Source organism: Coloeus monedula (genome assembly GCF_965178545.1).
Source record: "Coloeus monedula genome assembly, chromosome: 5".
Lineage (NCBI taxonomy): Eukaryota > Metazoa > Chordata > Aves > Passeriformes > Corvidae > Coloeus > Coloeus monedula.
This window is the reverse complement of record NC_138785.1, coordinates 52,276,132-52,301,697: the sequence shown is the minus strand read 5'-3', so window position 1 is coordinate 52,301,697 and position 25,566 is coordinate 52,276,132. Positions and strand designations below refer to the sequence as shown.

At 39.3% G+C, this 25,566-nt stretch overlaps 2 protein-coding genes across 4 annotated transcripts in view; one reads left to right on the top strand and one right to left on the bottom strand.

Moving 5' to 3' along the window:
• Positions 1–269: 269 nt before the first annotated feature.
• On the bottom strand, positions 270–2,264 carry LOC309572919 (toll-like receptor 1; the record flags this gene model as incomplete). The annotated part of the gene is made up of 1 exon (XM_082281463.1): positions 270–2,264. Exon 1 carries the CDS (start codon positions 2,199–2,201, stop codon positions 270–272), a length of 1,932 nt encoding a protein of 643 aa, XP_082137589.1. The 5' UTR covers positions 2,202–2,264.
• Positions 2,265–7,731: 5,467 nt separating this feature from the next.
• The window catches only part of FAM114A1 (family with sequence similarity 114 member A1), a 34,509-nt gene continuing 16,674 nt past the window's right edge, over positions 7,732–25,566 (top strand). For all 3 annotated transcript variants that reach the window (XM_082282394.1, XM_082282393.1, XM_082282395.1), the window contains exons 1-6: positions 7,732–7,828; positions 10,261–10,610; positions 11,928–12,015; positions 21,332–21,445; positions 21,607–21,713; positions 23,800–23,934. In XM_082282394.1, coding sequence (XP_082138520.1) covers positions 10,269–10,610; positions 11,928–12,015; positions 21,332–21,445; positions 21,607–21,713; positions 23,800–23,934 — 786 coding nt within the window. In that variant the 5' untranslated portion in view covers positions 7,732–7,828; positions 10,261–10,268. The remainder of the gene's footprint in view (positions 7,829–10,260; positions 10,611–11,927; positions 12,016–21,331; positions 21,446–21,606; positions 21,714–23,799; positions 23,935–25,566) is intronic.

Sequence of the window (25,566 nt, the reverse complement as noted above, 5' to 3'; positions counted from 1 at the left end):
TCCTTGAGGTTTCTTTTTCTCTCTCCGCTCATGCTCAGTTTAAAAGCATAGAAAGGTGTATATATACTAATTTCTGGGCATAGTGCAGCGATAGGGAATACAACTTCAAGTCACCCCAAGAAAGGAGGCAACACAGACAACTAGTTAGAAACAAGAATGTGTAACAAAAAGTTAACTACATTGGCAGTGAATGGAAATCATATTTATTGCATCATTAAGAAAAAACAAACGAAACTCCATTGGAAAGATTCTTAATTTGTTTCCCCACACTAGTTTTCATCAGCTGTTGGCAGATTAACGCTAATAGCTGCCCTCAGGTTAGCCCAGAAAAGGGCACGCTTGCTCCTCTCCTTCGGCCACTCCAGGTAGGTGCGCTTTGCCATGAGAGCTTTCAGCTTGTGATACCTGGCAGGGATAAGGTACGGAGGGATTGGCTCCAGTAAAATGAGGATTAAGCTGTTGGAATTCTCACTGAATAACTTGTGATGGGCAAAGTACAGCTCATAGTGACACCACTCACTCTGCACAAAGTTGGGAGACAACACAAAGATCGACTTGTAGCTCTTCTCAATGCAGTTAATGATGTTCTCCACAATGCTCTTGCCGGGGATAAAGTTTCTCTCGTGCTGGCACAGTTGTACGCAGCCCTCCCCCTTCTCCAGGTTCGGGATCAGCTCGTTCTTCACCCACAGCGAATCGCGCTCGCTGTAGGAAATGAACGCGTGGAACTGCAGAACCGTTCCCGGATCTCTGGTGGGGTTGTGCCAAGCTCTGCGCTTCGTCTGCGTCCACTGCCACGTCATCCGCGCGTACCACGGCACATCCAGGTAGATGCACAGAAAGGCCACCGCAGCCACCAGCACCAGCGTCAGCAGCAGCGCTGTCACAAGCAGGAGCGTCGTGTTGCAAGCCAGCCGGCTCAGGTGGAAGTCCTTGAGCTCCGTTCCTCGCAAGCCTTCGGGGTACTCGCACACGTATGCCGCCGGCCAGCCAAACAGCTTCCCCCCTGACTGCCTCTCCAGGCGGATAAAGGCTTGCAGCTCACACGAACACTTGAATGGGTTGTGCCCGGCCTGCAGCTCCCTGACCCTTGGGCAGCTCCGGAAGAAGTCAGCAGACGGGGTGAGGATCGAATTCATCTCGATGTTCAGGAACTGCAGGGACGGAAAGTCACTGCACCCTGGCAGGTCAGCCAGCCTGTTCGATGCCAGGTTCAGCTCTTCCAAGGATTTCAGCTCCGCCATCCCCCTGGGGACACTGCTGATCTGATTGTTTTGTAGGCCGAGTTTTCTGACGTTGACTGGCAAGCACTCAAACACAGCATCCGCCAACTGATTGGAGGACAGGTCCAACTCTGTCAGAGACTCAGCCCACTGGCACTGCATGGCAGCACCACTGTGGCGCAGCAGGTTGTTGCTCATGTCCAGATATTTCAGTGATTTCATACGGCTGGTCATGAAACTTACCTTGGAAAGGCTCTCAAATTTGTTCTTCTGCAAGATTAATGTCTCCAGCTGAAGCAGGTTGTCACAGTTTTGAAAAAGTAAATCTGTTAAATCATTCTTTAAAAAATTTAGGTATCTAAAGTGACTCTCAGATGAAGGACAAAGCATATGAATCATATCTGAATCAATTATTGACATGTCTGCAATATTCATATCTGCAAATATTCTGTATAGGTCATCCTGTATGAAGTATAAGTCTGTGATTAGAATTTTCTTCGCTGTCAGTGCTTTCATAGAGGTACCTGAATAGTCAAAGTCATAACTTTCAATTTCTGACAGTTGTGTTACACTGTTAATATTGAAGTATTCAATGGATGAGTGCCATACAGTCTGAAAAATTTTCATAAGAGAATTCCAATCCACTGACACATTTGTCAGTGTCAGATTTTGTAACCTGGATCCTTGTCTGAAATTAGATAATAAAGTTACCAATTTTTCTACATTGTGGTTTGTGATTTCTGACAATGACAGGCTTTCTGTAGTATTTTGTATCACAACCCAATCAGAACTAGCTTTGGACTGAGGACTATTTGTACACGGGAGTGCCAGGCACTTGACTTCTTGGTTAGAACCATCTTCTGGAAAATTGTTAGAAGCAGATGTGAAGAGTTCCTCTTCCACAGACAGGCTGATGTGGTTCCAAAAAGTTAATGCAAACAGACACTTGTAAAGAAAAAAGTTTCTGAGAAAGCTCATATTTTGTGTCACACTGCTTTCTGTTTCCTTGAAGATGCTCAATACTTTTCTTAACAGTCCATCTTTGTTCTAATCCTGCTGGAAAACAAAGAAACACAAGCAAAAAGCAGATTGTATCATTAAGTATCTGTGCAGGAACCATCAGAGAGAGAGATTTTTTTAAGGTTCCAATGTCTCATTTCTCCTTTTGATTCAAAAAGAAATGAAGGTACCTACAATCATTCAGAAGAGACATTCTTTATTAACAGAACACCACTGAAATTTTTATTTGGTAAATATGGTGTATTTAATATATAATATTATAATATATAATGAGTTGGTTTTTTACAAAACATGTCTGATTTCATAGGTGTCTAAAATTTGCTGCTTACAGAATTACTGCTGTGATTCAGTGTATTATGAAGGCTTCCTAAACTGTGTAATACACTTTGATTAGAAAGTACAATAATTGCGGTCAGCACAGTCATCCTCTCCTCAGATTCTCTCTTGCGGGATGTGAACTGGACTCGGAGACTTTATTTAAAAATGGACTTTTGACTGTAACACTTGGTCTGAAACACAGGATGGAGGTTCAAGAGCCTGAATCAAAAGCTGAATGTCTTTAAGCACCTGAGATTGGATCACCAGTGCTTCTTTTAACTGGGGAAACTGGGGTAAGGGTAGAACGATCTCTATTTATGCCTTGGGGAAGTCCACAGAAGAGTTTACTTCTTGTCTGAGCTTGAGCATTTCCTGAATTTAAGACTCTGAAAGTGGGGTGGTCACATGTCTGGTTTGTCAGGTGTACACAGAGAACACCAGACACACACTGGGAATATGTGCAGGCTACACAAAAATATATCAGTTGTAGAACCTCTTTACAGAAAATCCAGCCCTGATCTAAGTACATTGACTTCAAACATCTCTGTTGTGAAAGAGAGTTTTATTTAAACAGTTTAGAGGAAAAAAAATCATAACTCTGTGTTTGCTTCTGTTTTCCTTATTAGAGGTCACTTTTTCTTTCTGAATGTAGGAGTTTAGGGTAGCCAGCCTCCCTTTGCTTAAGTCAGCCATTGCGAACACTGTCTTAAATCTCCTTTCAGGTATTGCATAAATCCATTGGACCGCCCCTCTAAAACAGGAACTGGTAAGAACTTGGTTAACACTTTTACATGTGTAAATCTTATTTAAAGTTGTTTTCCAGATTTCTAGTATCTTTTTATTTCCTCTTCTTTCCCCTTCCCTCCCATTGATTTTAAATCATAGTGTTGTTTGAAGCTTCCCATAGTACTTACCAATGATTGCACTGGCCTTCAAGTTTCCTTTGCTATTGAAGTGGCTAAACTGTGAGTTTATATTTCTAATGACTCCACAATGAGACAGTAGCTATTACCTGTGGGACTGATTTACAGCTTCAAGGACTACATTCTCTGCACCATCAACCATTCCACAAGCTTTCTCAGAATTACTGGGTGCAAAATACACGTTCCACTTGATCTAATAATACAAAAAAAAAAAAAAAAAAAAAGTCCACTGAGTACTTTTGTAAAGAATGCGTGAAACTAAGGTTGGCAATCAACTAGAACTAGTGGGGTAATATGGCAAAACTTTTCCAGCTTTTCATTTGGAAAAATTATATGCATCACCGCCCTCAAAAGGCATTTGGGCATCCTCACTCCCGTTCTTCTGATTGTTTGGGCAACTCTACTAATGTGTTTATGTAGCTTCAAGAGGAATCTGAAAAAAAACTACCTTTAAATCATTATTCCTTCATGGGATAAAATTTCAGCAGTATCCATGGACTGGATGCAAAAAGGGTATGATTCTTCTCCATGTGTTTTGTTTTCTTTCCCATTCATATATCCTAGCATTCAGTCAAATTATTTATGAATGCCTTCAAACTTTCTTTAGAATATCCTATGAAGCAACACAAGTAAAACTTTTATAACACATAACCTGTGATTTGGGGGCTAATACTGTAGAAGTTATTCTTTATAGTCATATTGCTTTTAGTTCAGAAGTATCCTCATGTCTTCAAACTTGATAAAAAAAGCTTAATCAAGAAAAGCAATTCTTGAGGAGGGTAGGCAAGCCAAGAGCATAGCTAGAAAGTGTCTTGTTGTTTAAAGAGTGAGGGGAGAGACAAAAATTGAGGTTTTAAGAGTTTTTCCAATATAAAATTGGTATTATCTGACGAAACTTCCACACAAGAAATATACAGAATATATTTAGCTAAGACAGTTCAGTATTAAGGCATGCACTTCACAAGTTACCAGAATAGCAAAAAAACCTAGTGTTACAAACATGCCTTTCACAAGGATGAAACATATGATTAAGTTAGACCCATTCATGAACTGTAAAAAACTATTGCCATCACTCTGCCCCCCTTAACTATGGGTGTAGGGCTAATAAAAAGAGACTGCTATTTTGACAGTTTCTTTGGATAAATGTTCTGAACACAAGCAACTTACAACAGAACAACAACACAAGCAACATCATTGCTTACCCATACACTCGAAAGAACATCATACCCCTGCTATGGAAAACAAGGCTCATTTTCAAATAAGATGCAGAATATAAGACAATTCTAGCTAACTAGCAACAGCATAAGGTCAAGAAAATGAAAACTTTCTCACCAGAAATCCCTGCTCTCCAAAAAAGCAGAAAATGTTCTCAGGAGAACACAAAAAGAAAACTTCCCGTAACTCTATCCTGTTGAGTAACAACACTTAGGAACGCCCAAATTTTTATATAAATGTTTGTGCCATCTACTGACAGCTTGTGAAATGGCATTTGCTTTTCTCCAAATGTATTTTCCACATACAACATTACTGTGATAGCCCTACTACTCTATTATTATTGAACTTTGTGGTTTTATGCTTTGAAATACAGGAGAAAAATTAATCTTTTCACTGACTTTCTATCTTCATTAAATTAACATGAAAATAAGTACTTCTTTTGAACAAGAAATTCAAACACCTTCCTATCTGAACTTAATAATGATCTAAGTCTATATGCATTATTGTAATTTTTTGTCCATTTTGCTATATCAATTTAGCTGTCAGGCTCTTATCAAGGCTGGTTTATAAAAGTACTACTTGTCTTAGTTTAATGTCCCTTTAATGGGAATGGAAAAATAATCTCTCTCCTGCTCCAGCAGTGTTGTGATTGGGTTAAACAGTGAACATGGAAACACTGAGTTGGGTTTGGTTTGGTTTTTTTTAAAATTAAAACAGAGCAGTGACTTTGGTACTGAATGCCCAAACACAGGGTTATTGTCCTGGCAAAGACATAAACCAGTCTCTCTTTATTTCTGTATAATGTTGGTCAGAAATTCCACCATAGCTGAGATCTAAATACAGAACTGCCACACTACAACCTACCTTTCTGGGTTTGCATACCATAACACATTCATGATTTAATATTTCAATGATTCAGGAAGCAGAGGAAATAATCTAAAAAAAATACTTCTTTACTTTAAGGCTTATTCTGTAGATTATATTTAATTTCTCATGAAATGAAATGCCACTGGCATTGTTTGTATGCCTACATACTATAAAGACAGATGAACCATATGTTAAACAGCAAAATAAGCATGTTACCATTAATTGCATGCCATTAGCCCTTCAGATTTACTGCTCAGATTTACCAGTGCAATCACTGGAAGTAGATTAATACAATCCGTGAATGTCATGCATACTTCCATGTTCTGTTAAAAGTAGCCAAATGTCTTTCCACCTATATTTATATTTAAATATATATTTAAACATATATTTATATTTATATTTATACTTATCTACTTATTAAAAGGCAGGTAATTTTCCTGAAACCCATTAGAAAGATGACGACAGAGTAATAGCAAATGTCAGTGAAATCTGAGATGACTAGAAGTGTTCAATCTCTAATGCTTATTTATTCCAAAACCATTTGCAATATTACCACAGTGAAACAATACAAGTGAAATTAAGTACTGAAATTTGAAAGAGAAAAAAAAATTAGAAAATGCAAGTGTTAAATTCAAAAAAGTAGTTTAGGAAGTTACAAAATTTATACAGCCTTCTATCCAAACAGACAGACATCCACATTTGTGTACACACAATGTTAATTTCACCCTGAAGTGATACCTTTGTGTTACAACAGTGACTAACTATGTCTTGCAGTTCTGTAGCATGCATGGTTATGTACAGAATCTGCAAAATTGACAGTGCAAGATCAATGTTACAGTCAAAATTATCATCTGTCATAGGTTAAACAATCTTCAGCTACCGTGATTCCTCCTAAAACACTGCTCTTACTCTTCCCAAGCTCCAATGAAAAGCAAAGGGAAATCCCTAGGGCTACTCCAGATTTAATTTTCAATAAATATATCCAATATTAATAAATTAAACAGCATTCCCTGACACTTAAATTCTCACTGAAAGACCTTCAAAAGAACCTTATTATGGAGGGATACAAACACTTGTTCTGCTGCCAACTACCTTAATGAGAACCTTCAGAGTCTTTTGCCTGGTTACTGTTTAAGTCACATTGCATGATCGGTATTTGTGAAGCACACTTCTGAGAACTGGGGCTTTATTTTGTCACCTCTTGGAGTCACAGTGTGTTGATTTGCCTCCTCTGGCAAAAGTAATTTCTCTCGTTGGCAGACTAGTCAAAGAAATAATGCTATGATGAACCGTGGAATTGCCTTTTACCACTGTGAAGGGCATGCTTCGCCTTAAAATGAAGTGGCAAAAAGAGGAATGGGTATGAGGAATTACACAGAAACAAGAACTACAGGCTGTTGGGAAGAGCTTGAAACCCCTTTGCTCAACCAAATGTTTCACCAACTGACGGGAAATGTGTGCACGCACCCGCCGGCTTCTGTCGGGGGCATTTCCTGTAAACAAACACAGCGATAAGGAAGGTGCCAAGCAGCATCTGAAAAACTACATTTCGGTTGTTTAATTCTGTAACCCCACGGGTCAGTAAGTGCTCACTCTGAGGAAGGATTACAGTTTCTAAAAAGAAAATAATAAATTTTTATGCTACCTCAGCAACTAGATTAATTAAACTTTTTCTCTCAGATGGTGGTTGAGCACTGAACCGGCTTCCCAGGGAAGTAGCCACAGCACCAAGCCTATCCGAGTCCAAGAAGCTTTTGGAGACCACGCTCTCAGGCACGTGGTGTGATTCTTGGGGTGTCCTGCACAGAACCAGGAGTTGGGACTCGTTGATCCTGATGGGTCCCTTCCAACTCATCGTATTCTATGATTCTATGAAATTCACCCCTTTCCCGTCTCAGCGCGGAAGTGGGGCTGCCGCCGGCCCTGAAGAAAGCGCTGCTGCAGGCGCGTCCAGCGGGGAGCCCAGCGGCCCGCGCCAGGGGCAGTGAGGGCCGGGAATGGCGGCCTGGGCAGCTCCCCGCGCTGGGTCAGCGCAACCTGGAGCCCGGACACGGCTTGGCAGCGGCGCGGCGCTGCCGCTTTGCAACAGGCGACCGCCTCAGACAGCCGGAAGGAGAGCAAGGGACAAAAGCCACCCCTCCCTCCTCCCTGGGGCCGGCCCGGCTGCCTGGCCCGCTCTGCCTCCTCCCCCCGCTGCTGCCGACGTGGCGGGGCGGGGAAGGGAAGGAGCTGGGGGCGCGCCGGTCGGGGCACTGCTGAGCGGTAAGGAACACGGCGATTTCTGCTTTTTTCTGCCGCTTTTGACACGGGCTGCGCTACACAGCTCTGTCCCAGAGAGGAATTTCGAAAAGGGGGGGAAAAAAGAGAAGGGGGAAGTTGTGGCCGCTGCGGGCTTGGAGGAGCGGCGCCCCGGCTGCTCCTGCCCTGGCTGTGGCAGGGGGCAGAGGGCAGCGGGGCAGGGGGAGCTGCCGGCGGCGGGCGCCAGGGTAGGTTCGCCTGCTCTTGCCGTGCCCGCAGCGTCTCGCGGAGGAGGAGCGACAGCGGGCATCGAGCGAGAGGGGAGCGCGGTGCCGTCGCCAAGAAAGTTATTCCTCCCTCCGGCTTGGGGACGGCGATTCGTGCCCAAAGGCGCCCGGCGGCGGCTGGGCTTTGCTTTCGAGGCGAGATGAAACTCCTCAGTTGGAGGGTCAGCAGATGCCGCTACCGCCGGCCCCTCAGTGTGGCTGGTCGGTGCCGACCGGGCACTTCTCTGCCAACGGTCCGGGGCTGGCCTCAGCATCTCCCTCACGAACTTCCCGCAGAGTAATTGCCTTGGGGCGGAGCTGTCCGAATTGATTTGGATCAGGACAGTGTCACGGATGAGAGGTTGAGTGACAGTGAGCCCAGCTGCAGCACGGCTCGTGTGTTCCGACAGACGCGGTAATTTGCTGTTACGTGCCGTGCTCCTGAAAGGAAGGTTCCGCAGACAGCTGCAGGGACCGTGGCCCGAGTGGTACCCAAAGATGACCCAGTACTGCAAAAATCCATGTGCACACGTCTGTGTGATCCATTAAAAGCTTAGTCAGAGCTAATGCCCATACAAAATTATGACGTATGTGTGTAAAGCTTTTACAGGTTTTGATAGAGGATCCTCGTATCTCATGATGGAATTTGGTTTACAAATACAAAAACTTTCTTTAGGTGATGCTACCCATCACATGGTGAGTACTGTTAAAACAATAGCAGTACTTCCCTACACTAAAGCATTTTATAATATTTGCTGTATTTTTAATGGAAAACTGGCAAATGCAAAGATGCTGACTTGTGAATTCATGTTTTCTGAAGATAATTAATGTACAGTGTAAGCTGAAGTAATACAAGTTGTAGCAACTGCTTACTTATTTATTTATGTTTCTTGTTCACTGATCCTAAATGCTACTCTTGGAACTGTTTAAGCAAGTGATCTTTCACATTAGATAAACAGGCTGCTAAAGCTATATATGTGTACAGTTCTATAGACTTTAATAAAATATACTCATTTAAATACATGCTTCTCAGGCAAATTTCACCTAACTCCCAGTTATATTTCGTTTTTTGTGTTTTTTCCACCTGTTTTTCAGTCTCTCGTAGAACCTCTATTCTTCCTGACAGGTGCAAACCTTTGAGCCATATTTAATTAATATGAGAGTCAATGAAAATGCCGCACCTACAGAGAGGACTTTACAAGTCTTTTTACGCCATGCAGCTCAACATATTGCAAGCTCTCTGTCAAGGATTGTCTTCTGAGTGCCAAGTATACTGTTGTTACCAACAAATAAGTGTTAGTAACCACAGAACAGTGGTCCTTTTGGACTCTGGCACTGCCACTCCTTAATCAGCTGCAGAGCTTGCTCTATGGTTTTATCTTTGCCTGATGACTGCACAATGGTGGAAAATACCTCCAAAATTACATTGGAAGATACGGAATAAATAAGAGAAAACTGGTTCATAACTTACCAAAAAAAAAAAATCAATAACTACCTCAGACAAGCTTACCTTGGCTTCAAAATTGATGTTTAATCACACAGCTGGAATTTTGGGAGACGGTGAGAAGTGTTCGACTCCCCAAAGCGCAGGACTTTGAGACAAGTGTTACAGAAACAGTGTGAGCTATGGCTGTGTCTATGAAATGGCTGTAGGGACCATGGCATGTCATGTTCACAAATTATACCCCTTCTCAAGCACATGAATATCACCACAGCTTCAGTCACAGAGTGCTATCCTTCCCTCCATCAGTCAGCAGCCTATAGGAACCTGTGTATGTCACAGTGATGAAAGGGAGAGCAAGAGCTGCTTGGCTGTTGCAACTCAGATTACTCTGTTCTACAGTGGTCTTTCATACACACCTCATAGTGAATATAGAAATTAACCATGTGGAAACTCTTATATTTGACTTCTCCAAACAAATGAATATCCTTTTACCCTCACCAAACCGTATTTTGGAAAACAAATGCTGCTCTTCGTATTTGAGTGGGATCCTGCAGAGTGAGTAGGGTATTTATAGTTTTATCCTGATACCAGTGCCAGCATGATGCATGTGCCATAGGGGTCCATGCTTTAGGAGGTCGTACATCGAGGCTGTGTTGTTTTTTAGCAGTAGCATATGGTAAACACTGTGTATTTTATAGGTACTCAAATGTTTATGGTACCTAAAAGACTTTACTTTCTATATTCAGAACTGAAGATGTCTGAAGACGTATCTGATGGCACCCCATCTGAAGAAAAACATGAAGTAATGGAAATGCCCAGCAATGAGGTATTGCCTCATGAATCAGAACCACACCTTGTAGAAGCTGGGATCTTGTATGAGTCTTCACAAGATCAACATGGACAGGTCACTCAGAATGTCAGTGATAGAAAGGAAAGAGACATATTAATTAATGAAAACCCTTTGACTGAAAAACTAGTGGAAAGCCTGCCTTCCAGGGAAGAGACAATTGAAGACATGCCCACCGAGTGCATTGAAACTGTAAGCCTTGATGCGGAACCTGAATTGGAAGAAACGCTGCATGAACAAAACAGTCCAGTAAGTAATACTTTCTTTTCTGTAAAAGCCCTCCCCTCCCTGCATTATACAGACAGACTTTTGTATAATGTACATACTGTTTTTCACAAAAACCTAGGGTGTTACGCAGAAAACTTGCATAAGGGTAAATTAAATTGCAACACCAAGCTTTTGAAAACTAGGAATAGTTTAATTTCGCTTTGCCAGTATGATATTAATGTGGTCTTTGAAGCCTAGCTGCAATAAAACTTGCATTGTGTAGAGATGATATGTTACTGGAGACTTTCTTGAGACAACAGTTTCTTAATATGATTTAAATATGGAATACTGCTAACTGCTTAACACTACACATTACTGTGAAAGGTGTGCAGCACATCCTCTGGCTGTGTTTTTATTAAACTCAGTTGTTAGGAGTTCCCTGTGCACATTGTACTAATTTGAAAACAAACCAATGGGAGATCGCAAATTAGAATTATAATTTAATAGGAAAATTAAAATAAATGCAATAGTTCAAGAACACTGACAGAATCAGGATAAAAGCTGACACCCCGTTAGTCAAGGTGGTGGTAGCAGTGCAGATGAAGTGGTTCTGTTGAAGCAGTGATCCTGTAGAAGGCTCTGGTCTTCACCTGAAGGTCCAGTGGTAGCTCTTGCCCTGTAGGAATGCAGCAGGTAAGGGCTACTTGTGCTGTTCCAAAACCCGGATTATATCCAGCTGGGAATGCTTGGCTGCTCCCCCTGGGCAGAGCATCCCACAATGGGCTGATGCAGTTCTATGAATCCTGCAGTGGGGCCTTGATTGTCCATTAAACAGAGATAGCCCCCCTGGAGGGAGTTATCAGGGATGAGTCATGGTGGGAGATAACAAACACTGCCCCACCTGCTTTAACAGCTTGTGAAGATGATCATAGAATACATACTATTGGTTACATCTTACTTTGTAACCTAGGACACACATCTACTGAATTACACATGTGAGGAGACTTTGGAAGAGAAGCTTCCAACTCTGGCTCCTGGTAAAACCCAGGAATGAGACAGGTTCCTGCCTCTCCCTAATACTCTCCCTAATAGACTTGTATGGCTTTATAGGATTTGGTGCCTGAAGAAATATTAGGATGTCTGTAGAGACATCTCTGGAGTTTAATGCTCTTCCAAGAACAGGTGATGTGAACTACGCGTCCTGTTCTGCTTTCTTGCACAGAAGTCTGAACTCCACATAATACCTGATTTATCATCTATTAAATGCCAGACTTTGTTGCCTGATGGGTTCTTTGTGTTTCTTCCTGCCTTTTGAGAACAAGATTTTTAGACAGTGGAGTAACATTTTTGTTCTTATAGGATACCGACTCCTCATCTAAAGCAAGTAGATGGGGAGCTTGGGGTACCTGGGGAAAGTCTCTTCTGTCATCAGCTTCTGCCACAGTGGGTAAGTGTTCAGTCAGTAAAGCGTGTGGAAATAATTTATAATTTTCATGTGTCATTAGAGAGATTAGTGTTGCAAATTAAGGATTTGTAGACAGTTTTGTCCTGATAAACTTGGGAAGCATGATTTTTTTAAAGAGGAAGATGGACCTTCCTAATTATTCATTATGGACAAGATGTTAGGCTTGCTTGTAAAGTTAATGAATTACCTGATTGTGGCTTCTTCACAGAAAGGATCCATAATCCAATACAATTTCTATCAGCCATAGACTTACGGTTTCTCAAGTCAAAGCAACCCAGATCCGTGCTCATGCATGTTAGTGGTTTGTATGCCGTGACTCCTGCCTACACAACATGAATTCACTTCTTGTAAATTATTCCAGCTTTCATTGCTGCCCAGTGAAACTGTCCAATTATCACACTAGATTTCAGACTAACATATTGAAGCATGGGCCCTATACTCCCTCTCCCTATACTCTCATTTTCAACAGTATGTCAGTACAAAATGTCATTGTGAAGACTTTAGATAAAACTTAATTATTGCTCATCAAAAACTCACAGACAAAAAGCAAAGTATACAAATATGTAGTTACCAGTGGGAAATAATTTCTTACAAACCAGAAGTGTTTTGTAACAAAAAAAGCTGTTAGCTAATCAGTTCTCATAAAGGATCCACAGAATACCTTTAAAAGATGAACCTAGGAATTAAAATTAATTGCTAGTTACTAAAAATAATGAGTTCAACAGATACTGGTTTTATGATCCCATATAATGCTAAATAATTCTCCTCCTTATCTCCTCTGTTCCATGGACAGTAAATTATTTTTCTCTATTTCTCAGAGGAGGGGATTTTTTTTGTCCTCTCTTTTTTTCAGTAACATCCACAGTCAAGAGTACATAACTACATTTTCTTTCAGGCAGTCCAACCAATTAACATTTCTAGTTACATTTGGAATGGGTTTCTAAGATGCATTTAAATTTACATAAATGAAGGCTGCTGCTGAAAGCAGCAGGCCTGCCTTGCCCCAGTAATGTATTTCTTCCTTCTCTTATGCTCACGGTAGCCCTGATGTAGTGGTGGCAGAGCTGGTTTATGGGACTGATTTTGGAAAGTGCAGCTGAAGTAAGAGCTAGATCTTCAGCTGGATCAGTTGTAAAGTCCCTAATATGGCTCATCATTTGATCATTCAAATGCTACCAAGTGGGAGAAGATGGGAATGCACAGAACAAACTGATATGGGCAAGGGCACTTAGCCTTCTGTGGAGCTGCACAAGTCTTCTCAACTTGTAGTTAACCTCAAAGTTTAGTGCTTCTCTTTTAGACTCTGAAAGAAGGATCTCTGTGTCAACACTTTTGCTCGATTTTTTCCCAACACCATTAGGTCAAATAAAGGCTACTGCTTTCACAGACTTCCAAAGATCTTTGTCTCTTTCATTATCAAATTATCATAACATCAGCATTCTGAAAAGAGTTTGGTTTTGTGTTATAACCAGCTGTTGATCATTTGGAATTGTAATGCTACTGGATTTTGCAGTTCATTTTTATGGTTGCAACTGTGGATTGCTTGGAACAGACCTCTCTCAGGCCATTCAGTTTTTGCCTGTGAGATAACCATATTTACATTCTGTTTAGCTTTTGTAATAAAGAGCATTCTATACAATAGCCATTAGCTGTTTGTGAGTAATAAGATTGTTTGTTACCTAAATGTTACAAAGGTCTTAGCCTCTCTGACCAACCAGGTTAGTGTCCCCAGATGTATATATTTTCTGTGGGACAGTATGGCCATAGGTATTTCCTTGCCCTATTGACATGAGCTTACATGAAAATGAGGAATGCGGTTGGAAAAAGTTTAGGAGACAAACAAGAATGTGTGTTGTAGCCCTTCTTATTTTCTAATAAGTAAACAAGACTTATCTTTTTACAGCTGTTCATTGCTTTTGTCTATAAAACCTGCTGCCAGCATTGTAGCTCTGTGGATTTCCATGGACTTTTTAATGATGTGATGTCCTTTTTTTAGAGGCCTTATAGCATCTTGGTTCATATACATTAAAAATTGATGCGTAATTGATACTGGCTTCTTAGCCATCTGACTGTATCAGCATCATAACTACCTTCACAGCGTGTAAGTATGTAAATGAGTTTGTTGTGTAGGCAGCTTGACTTGATAAGGTCGTGTGATGTCTATTTTGAATAGGCATATCATCACCATGAAAATTTATCTTTAGGATTATTATTGTCTAAAAATGAGCACAGTTGGAACTAGACAAGTCGGCTTGGAAAAGGAGCTTCCACATGCAAAAAATGAAAAACAAAATTTTAAAATAATTTTAATTCAACATCAGAATGGTTGCACGGTTTCACACTGAAGACCCATCTACTATTTAGGTTCTGGCAGTGACCAAGAACAACTAGGAAAGCACCTAAAACCAGATCTATGTAAAGCAGCAGTTGCCCCTGTTTTCCTATTTCCTGGAACCTGCAGCATAAACAGACTTCCTGACCCTGGGATCAGGGTAGGTTGAGTTTCCATGTTACTGCCTAATAATTTTGAATCTAACTTCGCGAATTTTTTAAACAAAATAAACTTTGAATTGACCAGAATTTAAATGTTCATTCTTCCATGTTTTCTGAACCCAACGTAACTTGGAAGACCACATAGATTATCTTAGATTTGTTCCAGTTAATCAATGTACCAGGTAATATTTTATATTCCTGATATAGTGGGCTTATTTCCTAGTTGTTTATTATGAAAACTCGTGCTTGATCCTGTGAAATATTTACTATCTCTCGGTGTCATGGACAGCATATGGTACTGTGTAGACCACATATCTGCTTCAGTATGATAATTCCTAGTGAGATATATGGAAAAAAATTAAAGCTATTGGGAATTTCTATAAGCTTTCTTCTTATTATTAAATATTTATTATTCCACTTCAAGTTGTTCCATTTAATATCTGAGCAGTTCAACCAACACTTCATCTCTTATTCCACACTAGAAAATAGTTTTGCTGTGGTCCAGTCCATTGTAAAGTTGCTATTCCTTCAGTGTAGCAAATGCTGTAAGTAAAACTGCTTTCTTGGAGGAAAGACTTAGCAGCAACACCTTTGGTCTGTATTTTTCTGTTGCTCTGTCATCATATTTGTACAACCTAGCTGCTTGTCTGGCGAAATATGACAAATATTTACTATTCCTTATATTTTTCTTCAAAATTGTACTTTGTAAAAATAGCAGAAACAGTTTGAGGTGGACTAAATAACATTTTAAAAGTTTAACCAAATACGTTCTGCTTTTAACAAATAGCGTCATAGAACAGCCCAGGTTGGACGGTACCTTGAAAAGTCATCTAGTTGAGGGTTTTGTGGGAAAGGTTTTATGCATCTAGATGAGATTCTCTTGCATGTTGTCTAGTCGCATCTTGAAAACCTCCAGCCATGGAAAGTCTACCATGAGCATTTTTAGTGCACGGCTATCATTTGTTTAGCACAGCTGATTTTCATTCCTGATAATTAACACAGTTTCCATATAATTTGTATCTCATCCTGTTTTAAGTAACTCTGAACATACAGCCAGGGATTGTTTTGGTGGTAGTTTTTTATTCCAAAGAAAATGTCTGTTGTCTTTGAACTGATTTTGACATTCTTTGGATTGAGGTCCCCATGACAAGACAAATGTGATACTCCTCTACACAACAGAATCTGTAATGCCTTTGGATTAGTTTCAGTCACTGCCTGAACCATGTTTGGGGTCTTGACACTAGATGTCACACTAAGCAAACTATTGAATCAGCTTCATCAATGAGGTGAAGAGATTTCTTTTGTTTTTAAAAGGTGCAAGAAATTTGGTTCCTCCTTGTGGAACGACAGTGGAGCAGAACCACTGAAATAGTTGCTGGAATGATGAGATGGGAGAAATACATTCTATGTCTGAAACCTAATCCATGTCTCTTTCTTTTCAATTGTACTTTTTAGCAAATCAGCCATTACACAATCCAGTCCTTTAGTAACAGTATTGATAAAGCTATCCTCCTAGAGAGGGTGCTATTGCAGCTAAATCAATTAATGGTGAGTAGCCACTGAAATGTGTAGTCCCACACCTTGCATATTTCTTCCTTCTCCCTGTACCAGCACTCATGTTCCTCTGAGCTCCCTCTAATCCAGTTCAGGAGGCTAAATTGACATAAAAATAAATCTAGCGGAAGGAAAAATCCATTTTCTGCCTCTTCAGTTCCTTGAACTGACTCTTTGAGGCCAGTCAGGGCCAGCAGAAGGGACAAGTATAGAACATGGGGAGGAGTAGAACCTCCCATAACTGCACCAAGAAGCCATTAGGCTAGCTTAGCTGTAACAGCAAACTCTTTATCTCCAGGGCTTGTGTGAGGCAAAATACATTTTCAGTTTGTACTGGTGGCTTGTGACTTGCATTTTTAAAACAGCTTCTATGCTTGAAAGCTTGGCTCTTCAGTTTTTTCTTCCAACTAATCTATCTACTAGCTTAATGAAAGTGACTACCTTCTGTAAGCCTTTCCTTCCATATGCTGTGGTGTTTTCAATGAGGTATGGCATTCAGAAGGTGCTGAAGTTATGGTGCTCGATGAGCTGTATTTCCAAACGAAGTCTGTTCTCTATCATACTGTATACAAGTGCTTCACTCCATGTAAGTTTAAGGTGTTTTACCTTTAGGGCCGTTGCTAGCACTTGTCAATATCTTCACACAGTAAAAGTAATTAAAAAAATGACCCAGTTGTTTGATTCACATGATCCCTGAAATTCATACTATAAGGCTGTGTAATGCATTGTTCGTAATTAATATTCTACTATCTTGATTATTTTGTTCTTGGGTATATTCTCATCTATTTCCTCAGCTATCAGAATGGCACATGAAAATATCAGATACCAATAGTTCTCCCTGGTATGAAAAGCACTTTTTGTCACTCACTATGACAGAACGAAATGTCACTTTAGATGTCACTGTGTTCATGAGCTTGGATCTCATTACACATGGGTATGTGTAATAATCAGTATTGCATAGCTTAAGTTGACTTCTGTGTGGAACAGAAATGCAAATGCTGCAGATAATGTGAAATTAAAGTATTCAAACATTGCAAATGTCTCTTCTATTCTCTATAGCTACTATTCCCCTGTTGCAAAATAAAGTACAATATTAAAAAAGGAAGGCTGGGTGTTATGCTTGTACTTTACGTGATCATAAAAAGGATAGTTAATCTCTTCAGAAGACTTTTTTTATTTCACAAATTCAGCTGATGAAGGGAAAACTGCTTTGGCTTGACATCACATGGTGGTCACAACTGTTTTGTAAATAACACTTTGTTGTTTACACAAAGACCTTTTTTACAATTCTTCCTTTTTAAGGAGGAAATGTGAGCGTGTATTTAGGGTCAGCAGTCCGTTTTGCTTTATATCTTTTAACATTGGCTTTTAGTCTAGAAGACACTGAGAGCCAATAAAATGGTATAACAGCCTTTATGCTTATTGCTATTATTGAAACCTTTTATGCTTGCAATGAGATCTGAATCTAGTCTCATTTACTAGCTTAATTGGAGTGATTCCTGATTTGCGGACTAGATAGCATAGATATTATCAGAATCTAGCCTGGGGTTTTTTGTTTTAGCTGCAAGGAAGAGAAATTTTTTAAAGGCTTTAAGTGAATGGAGTGCCAATAGGAAAGCGTAAAAGGGAGCACAGTGGGTCCTACTTCTTAGTGTACAAAACCAGAGCACAGCTGGATTTTCCACATCTCTATACTTCATGTAGTGGAGTGATTCTCTTTCAGCCAGTTTCAGGTTCCTCAGTTTCTCAGCTGGTGAAAGAAGTTCATTTAAGGCATCAGTCTTCATCTTTAGCTTGAGCCAGATGAAGATTCACTCATGTTACTAGACTAAATTTTGATTGGTTGTTCATTAGAAGTGCCCCCATGGTAGGACACAGGTTACAAAGGCTGTGTGGTAGCCAGGAACAAAATCTCAAACTCCTCCCCATCTGTACCACTGAAGCAGGGAGTCCAATTGCCAGTGAGATGGACAAGGGTTCAGTGATTCCTATATAGAGTGGTTTAGGTTTCAGACATAGCGAACTGCCCTCCAGAGGTGTCTGTTTGCCTCTTCTGCAGGGAATCTAGAGCTACTAAGCTGGGAGGTGGAGGATAAGACAGCCTACAGTGAAGTGGAGTCTATCTGACTACAGCATTTGTGAGTGCTGTAATCTGGCCTTTGCCAGATCAGGCAAACCAAAAGGCAGGTCATGTTGTTAGGCATTGTTTGCAAAACCTTCCTTTTCAAATGAAAGATCCCAGCTAGGAACGTGAACAATAATGCTCAGTGGAAATTGCCAGCCAATAGAAAGGCAAGGAATCATGGAGGTAGAGAAACAAAAGCAACAACAGAGCAATGCTTTCTTCCAAAAGCTCACAGTGAACCATACCCGTTGCATAGCTCTTCAGTCTGCTGTTACAGAAGAGTAAATGGAGATGTCAGAGGTGTCAGTTCAGTTGCATTGCCATACCCAGTGTTACAAAATGAGTGCATCTTTAAATTGGAGCCTTTTCTCTCATGACCTCTTTTATTTCTGTGTCTTTTGAAATTACAAATAGTCATTTTCATTTCCAAGGCAACATGCATTTCTGCCGTGTTTGTGCACATATGCCTATCTAAGGGTTGCTTCAGTTGTAGTCTTCTGATCTCAAGTGGTTTTGCTGCTGCAGTCAAACATACATGCCATATAGCTTAGTTCAGCAAAGCCAGCCCTAGCTGACCTGGAGTATTTTCTTATTACTCTAGTGCATGTAACCACAGCCCTGAAAATGCTACCTTTTGTAAGTCAGTAAATACCAATACAGCAACTGTGTGCTTTCTCTTCATAAATGTATTAGCTTGTCTGCAAAATGACAAGAACCAATTCAAGGCTATAAAAAAATCCCAGAAAAAAAAGTGGGAAATTAATCTGAAGATGTGTAGCTTTTGCAGACAACTGAAATTTTTGCTCAATATTTGTAGGACTTTTTATATGACTACAAGACCATAGTATTTTTTGTTGTCAAGTCAATTAAGTCAATGGAAAGAATAAAATTCTTGCTCTTTTAAAAAGTTGTGGGCGGAAGAAATGGAAAGGAATGTGACATGCAGTATCTATTATATTAGTTTAGAAGGACAATTAATAGTGGTTTAAGTGAGCCCCAGGAATTTGGGGTTAAATAAATGACTCCAGAATCTATCCACACTAATATTTTCATCTAGCTCATTAAAATATGTGGGAGATTGGATTAGACCATGCAGGATACTGCTCTCCAGTATCTGCATTGGAACAGACTTTGCAAACGTCAAGAAATTGTTCAACAATGACTTAAACATTGTGGTGCATTACCTGGTATGACCCACACAGTTGAACACACTACTGTTTTTTGTAAGACACAAGATAAAAGAGATAAAGGTCATATTTTCTTTAGTATTTATCTGTGTCGGTTGTTTCAGTGTAAAGCATTAGGACCTTGTGCAGCTTATGAAATTCCCTCTTTCTGCAGGTCTATTCCTTAGGAGATGTCTGCTCTTTGTGTTTACCTCCAGATACTCCAGTTTTCTTGTATGTGATCTTTCAGTAGTGCTGCTTCACATATATTTTCTAGAATACATTTATTACTGAAGTCACGGAGCACCTGATGTGTGCTCCATCTGCAAATCACAGAATCATAAATCTAAGCTTTCCTTTTTCCTACTCCATTTCAAATATATTTGCTGCATCTTTCTTTAATCAGATATTCAAAAGCATTTTTGTATGATTACACACACACATATATGTATATGTTTTTTCAGACTGCTGCAGGGCACTGGCAAGTGATAGGCTATTTTGCTGTAGTTAATGTAACTCAAAAAAGGTGCTTTGAACTACTCTAATAGAATGCACACAGTTGTGGGATAGTGTGGACAACACTTAATGAATCATTATGTCTAATTTTGTGCCTTAGATGTTTAGATATCTGCCTGACCATCTGTATTAATGCCTTTTCTGAAATAATTCATCTATTTACAGTTCAGTTTAACCAAAGAAGTATGAAATTGTCATTAACATTTCTCCTAAGTAGTTAGGCAGATAGTTGAAACACTCTGGATTGTCCGGCTGCTAGAAGTGATTGGTTTCATGCAAGATGCACTAACAGTGTACTGTACAAGATAAAAACCAAATCCTGTCACTGAAGCTATTTAATTTTGTGTTGGAAAGAAATATTGCTCACCTGGTTTGTTGTTAACCTGTTGCACCTCAGCTGATAGCCAGAATCTTCCAGCTAAGGAAGATTACTAGCTGGATTGCTTGTAATGAGAGAAGTATATCATGGACATACTTGTGCACATATCCAGTAGTAAAATAGGCAATTTTAGAGTAGTCTTCTTTAAGGGCAGCATTTTTCAACTACAGTTGATGCAGATTGGGAAGATGTTGCTTTGCCTTGCTGACTGTCAGTCAGTCTACCCTATCCTATAGCAGGATATTACCAGTCCCTGTGATTTGCTAGTGTAAATAAACTCTGAGTAGAAAACCAGCAAGGCAATCCTGTTCTGTCAAAAATATTCAGATAAAAATGGTAGCAACACTTATACTTTATTTTAAACTAGACCACTTTAATAGAGGGCTAGGGAGTCACTGCGTATGAATCAGGTAGAGGTGGTAAAATCTCTCTAGGAGATCAGCTGCCATTGGAGCAATAGTTCTGCCTGTGTCAGTTGACATCAGCAGACTTTACAAAGTATGTTTAAATAGTAGCTTTGAGGAGAGACACTTCAGAATCTTACTTCAAATGAGCAACTAAGGAGCTTAAATCCTGAAATAACTTTGAGGACCTGAGTCAGTATTCCTAAAAACATAGCACCTATGCAGAAGACTGAAGAACAAATTCCTTACCTCCATCCTGCAGTCACACAAAATCCATTAACTTTGGGTTAATTGTTCTAAAATTCTGAAAATTATGTGAGGTCCAACTCTATGGCCTTACGAGGACTGTCAGTTTCCATTTAAACTGATTGCAATAGAATATTTAGTGTTTTGAAAAGCAGGGAAATAAACTTACGTGTGCCACTGAAATAACTTTTATTTTTCAAATCCAGCATAATTTGTGTTATAGTCCAGCTTTATCATTTCTATTCAGTTAATATAAATATACTAGAAGAAGTGAATTGTTAACCTAGACAAATTAAGCAATTGAGGTAAGTTTAGTAGATATTTTGTTTGTCATAATTCATTAAGTATAAGAATACTACGCACTGTTAGTAATAAGTTTTCAAATCATTTAGTCTAAAATATGCCTCTGCTACAGGTCATGGGATAACAGCAGTAAAGGAAAAAGCAGGAACTACCCTAAGAATTCATAGTGGAAGTTCAGCATCTTTGGAAACAGCAGAGCCTCCTGCAGCTGAAACACCAGTTACTCGTAAGTTCAAGTCCACTGAAATTGTGGACAGAACTCTTTGACACTGCCAAATTAGTTTGATTTACAAAATTTTAAGATTTTGGTCACAGAAACCAGTTTACTGTAATTTGTGACTTGCAGAGTTGAAATTATACTGTAACCTGCTTTTTTTCTTTTGTTAGAAGCAGAGGATTCTCTGGACCAAAGCTCTTCTGAGAATATTCCTTCTTCCCCTTCATCTGGATCTCGTGGCATGCTGTCAGCTATCACTAATGCTGTACAAAACACAGTGAGTCATTTTAGCTGGTCTCTCTGGTCTAGTTATTTTTCATTATTTTTAGGTTCAACTTCACTGTAGGTCACATTTTTTAAGTTACAATTCTTTGTAGAAACAGTTCTTTTGTAGGTCTGTTTAGAGTCTTTTCCATGACAAAATAACTTTTAAATAAAACTGTCAAATTTAAAAAAAAAAAAAAAAGTCAAACAGAACTAACTCAGTTACTACATTGTCACCAATTTCAGTGAAAAAAATGCGGTCTTCTCCTAAACTATGTAGAATTTTGCAAATTCTTGGAAAATCTTTTTTATAATTGTACAATTGTCTGATTTTTTATTTTTACACATAGAGAAAGTGTGATAGGATTTGTTACCATTTTTGAAGGCAGAGAAAATAAGAAAATACTCCATTTGCTTATTTTAAGGCTTTTACTAAGCTCTCTATTTTTAGTTCCTGGCCTTTACCTTCACCCCTCTGTCTAGTCTCTCATTTTGTGTTAATCGTCCCAGAAGGGGGCCTGTTTGAAAACTCAGTGAGGCAAAATCTTTTGTTCACAGTTCTTTCCTATTACACTGTCCTTATATTTTGTGTGTTGAACTTCATCCTTTTCTCTTTTTTTGGGTTTCAGCTTTTGCAAAATCCTGTACCATACCGTTTCCAAATCAATTTTTGTGTCATCATCTTCCCCAACATTTTTTACACCTTTCAGTATGGTGTTTCACTTGAAATTAAAAGAGACTTTAAACATTGGCTGTAAAAGCATGTAAGATTAACTCCCCACTGAGCAAGTTTTATGAAGTGGCAGTTCTTTTTTATTGTATATCCAGTTCACTCTGACTGCCTCATCAATCTAATATCAAAGGTTTGGGGAGCAGAAGGAGATTCCTGCAGATTATTCCTAAGACTGTTTCTACAGAACCTGGAGCATCATACGACTTGTGAGAGCTGGCAACCAGTAAGATTACTTGAGCATGTTATAAGATTTGCAAATAAGAGAAATGTGCTTGTAGGCACCCTGGAGATGCTACTATGCCGTAGTGATCAATGTGGTACAAAAAGAATCACTTAAGGTCTCAGTAAGTCACCTATAATCCCATTTGAGACTTTGGTAGGGTTTTCCATTATATATCGGGTTACATCAGCATTTGAGTATCTGACACACACGTAATCCAGATTGAAATGGAAATCTTTAGCCAGTGAAAATTCTTCTTCAATGTACGTAAAAGATATGAAGACACAGGAAAAACGTGTATTTAAATAGACAGTTCCAGAGTCATCACAAGTGTTGAAATTTTAAAAATCAGGTGAGGCAGAGTCTTCTGTTCATGATGGACTTGACTCCACATTTTTCATATCTAAAACATGTTCCTACAAACCAGATGCCATCGGATGAAATTAAAGTGGTATTCATAGAATGATAGAGCGACAGAATAGTTAGGATTGGAAGGGAACTTAAAGATCATCTAGTTCCAATGCCCCTGCCTTGGACATGGACACCTTCCACTGAACCAGGTTGCTCAAAGCCTGATCCAGCCTGGCCTTTAATACTTCCAGGGGTGTAGAATCCACCACCTTTCTGGGCAGCCTGTTCCAGTGCTTTCAGCATCCTTATAGTGAAGAATTTCTTCCTGATACCCAATCTAAATCTATCCTCTTTCAACTTAAAGCCTTTTCCTTTTGTCCTAACACTGCTTGCCCTTGCAAAACGTCCCTCTCAAGCCTTCCTATAGGCCCCATTTAGGTACTAGAAGGCTGCTGGAAGGTCTCCTCAGGGAACAGCACTGATTTTCTGTCTTCACAGGAGATGTACTCCAGCCCTTCTATGATTTTTTTATTTTTTTAATTAAATTACAACAATTGTTACATTTCATCCTGTGTAAGTCATTTAATTAAATGGAAATATTTGTATAGCTCTTTTTTTTTTCTTTTGGAAAAAGTATTCAGAACAAAGTAAATGCATGAATCCTATTGTTAGTTAAAGTGTAGGAAATTTAGGGACCTGAATGCTCAAAGATGGTGTCTATAAAAGCACTCCTCTTTACAGTTTGTACTAGCCTAAACTGGGAAGAAAATAACCATATTGCATTATTTTATACAGGGGAAAAGTGTGTTATCTGGAGGCTTAGATGCTTTGGAATTTATTGGGAAGACAACCATGAATGTCCTTGCAGAAAGTGATCCTGGATTTAAGAGAACCAAAACACTGATGGCAAGAACAGTCTCACTATCTCAGGTTGGATTTATTTAAATACTGCTCTGTCAATGCAATTTCAGATTATTTTTCCAGAATTTCACGTGCCTCAGGGGGAGGCCTTTGTTGCAGTAGGTACTGGTTGGGCTTGGGGAAATAAATATTATGCTTTATATTTGCTCTACTTTATTTTTCTTCACAGAACCACAAAAGATAATGTAAAATCATCTTTTCTGCATAATCACATATGCAATAGTTGTTTTAAATAAGATAGTATATGTGGTAATAAATCATTACACTCTGGAAGCCGAATCAAATTATTGATGTTTTGGTAACAGCTGTAGATAGGTATCTTCCAGCATAAACATTACTATACTCTTTTCCTTGGAAATCAGTAATACTGGAATATGACATATATGTCATTAGGAGCTAAGCCTGTAAAAAATTGTGTCTCAATGTCCATCTAACTTAATGGTAACCTTACACAGTTGTGACTCATATGTTTTAAAGCTCAGAGAAGTGATAAAAACAGAAGTGAAAGTGCTTTAAGTACAAAATGTTTTTATTTCTCCAAACACTGAGAGGAGGGAGGCTGTGGAAAACGACAGATGTTGAAAAGAAACTAAGTTTACTGCATGTTTACTTCCTTGTAGAGAAGAGTGAGGTACTTTTCTTTTAATGAGATGTTTCATCTTTAGTGTTCATCATTGTAGGAGTTAACAGACTTACACTGTTACAGTAGATCAAAAGCAATTAACTCTTGTTAAGGCCCACAGGGTTAAGATGAGCTTTTGAGAATGTCTCCTTTAACAGCATGCATGAATTTGCATGTAGAATCTGAGGCAGAATGCAACATAAATCAGTTCTCATGGGTTGCACTATCACTTTCCAGTGATTTGTTCATAAAACTTTGTGAGTTAACTTTTGAAGAAGGAGACTTCAGAGGGAAAATGTACCATTTAAAGTCTTTTGTAACAAATGAATCACTGAAGACAATAGTGTAGAAATTTTGAATGATGGAATAACGTAAGTGGCGGGAGTTCACCTGCATTCAGACACTTATATGTGACCTAACATGCAGTTCACATGTATTTACCACCTTTGCTGTAACAAATTCATGAGAAGCCATTTCATCCTGGGAATAGAAGGAAGAAGTAGAAGATCCTGTTGGATACACTATTCTTTTTTATACACTGCTAGAAGTGTATTAAAAGCACTCCAAAATATACCTAAGTGTATAGAGGGTAGGTCTGCCCCACCTTTGGTATAAGTCATTAATCTCTTTTGTCAGTCCTGCTGTCACATAAAACTGACTTTAGTATTTGCTAAGAATATTTTATAGGAAATATTTATGTAGGTACATTATTTTTGCAAGTTGGTGGGTAGGTCCTGAAAATTATAGTCTTCCCATTTTGTGGTCTATAGAATGGATTGCATGGCTCTTTAAGGCTGCACATTAAATAGTCCTTTTTCTTTCATTATAATTGGTGGTGAAATTTATTATATGGTATCTGTAGTTGACATTGCTTTTGAAAATATAAGCAAGATTTTTTTTGTTCATTGTTTTTTAAAGAAAGTTGGTTAGCAATTACCATTGGGAAAACCCTGCTTAGAATACTACATAAATATTTTATCAGAGAAAGTTATCAAAAAAGAAGTTAGCTATTTCATCTC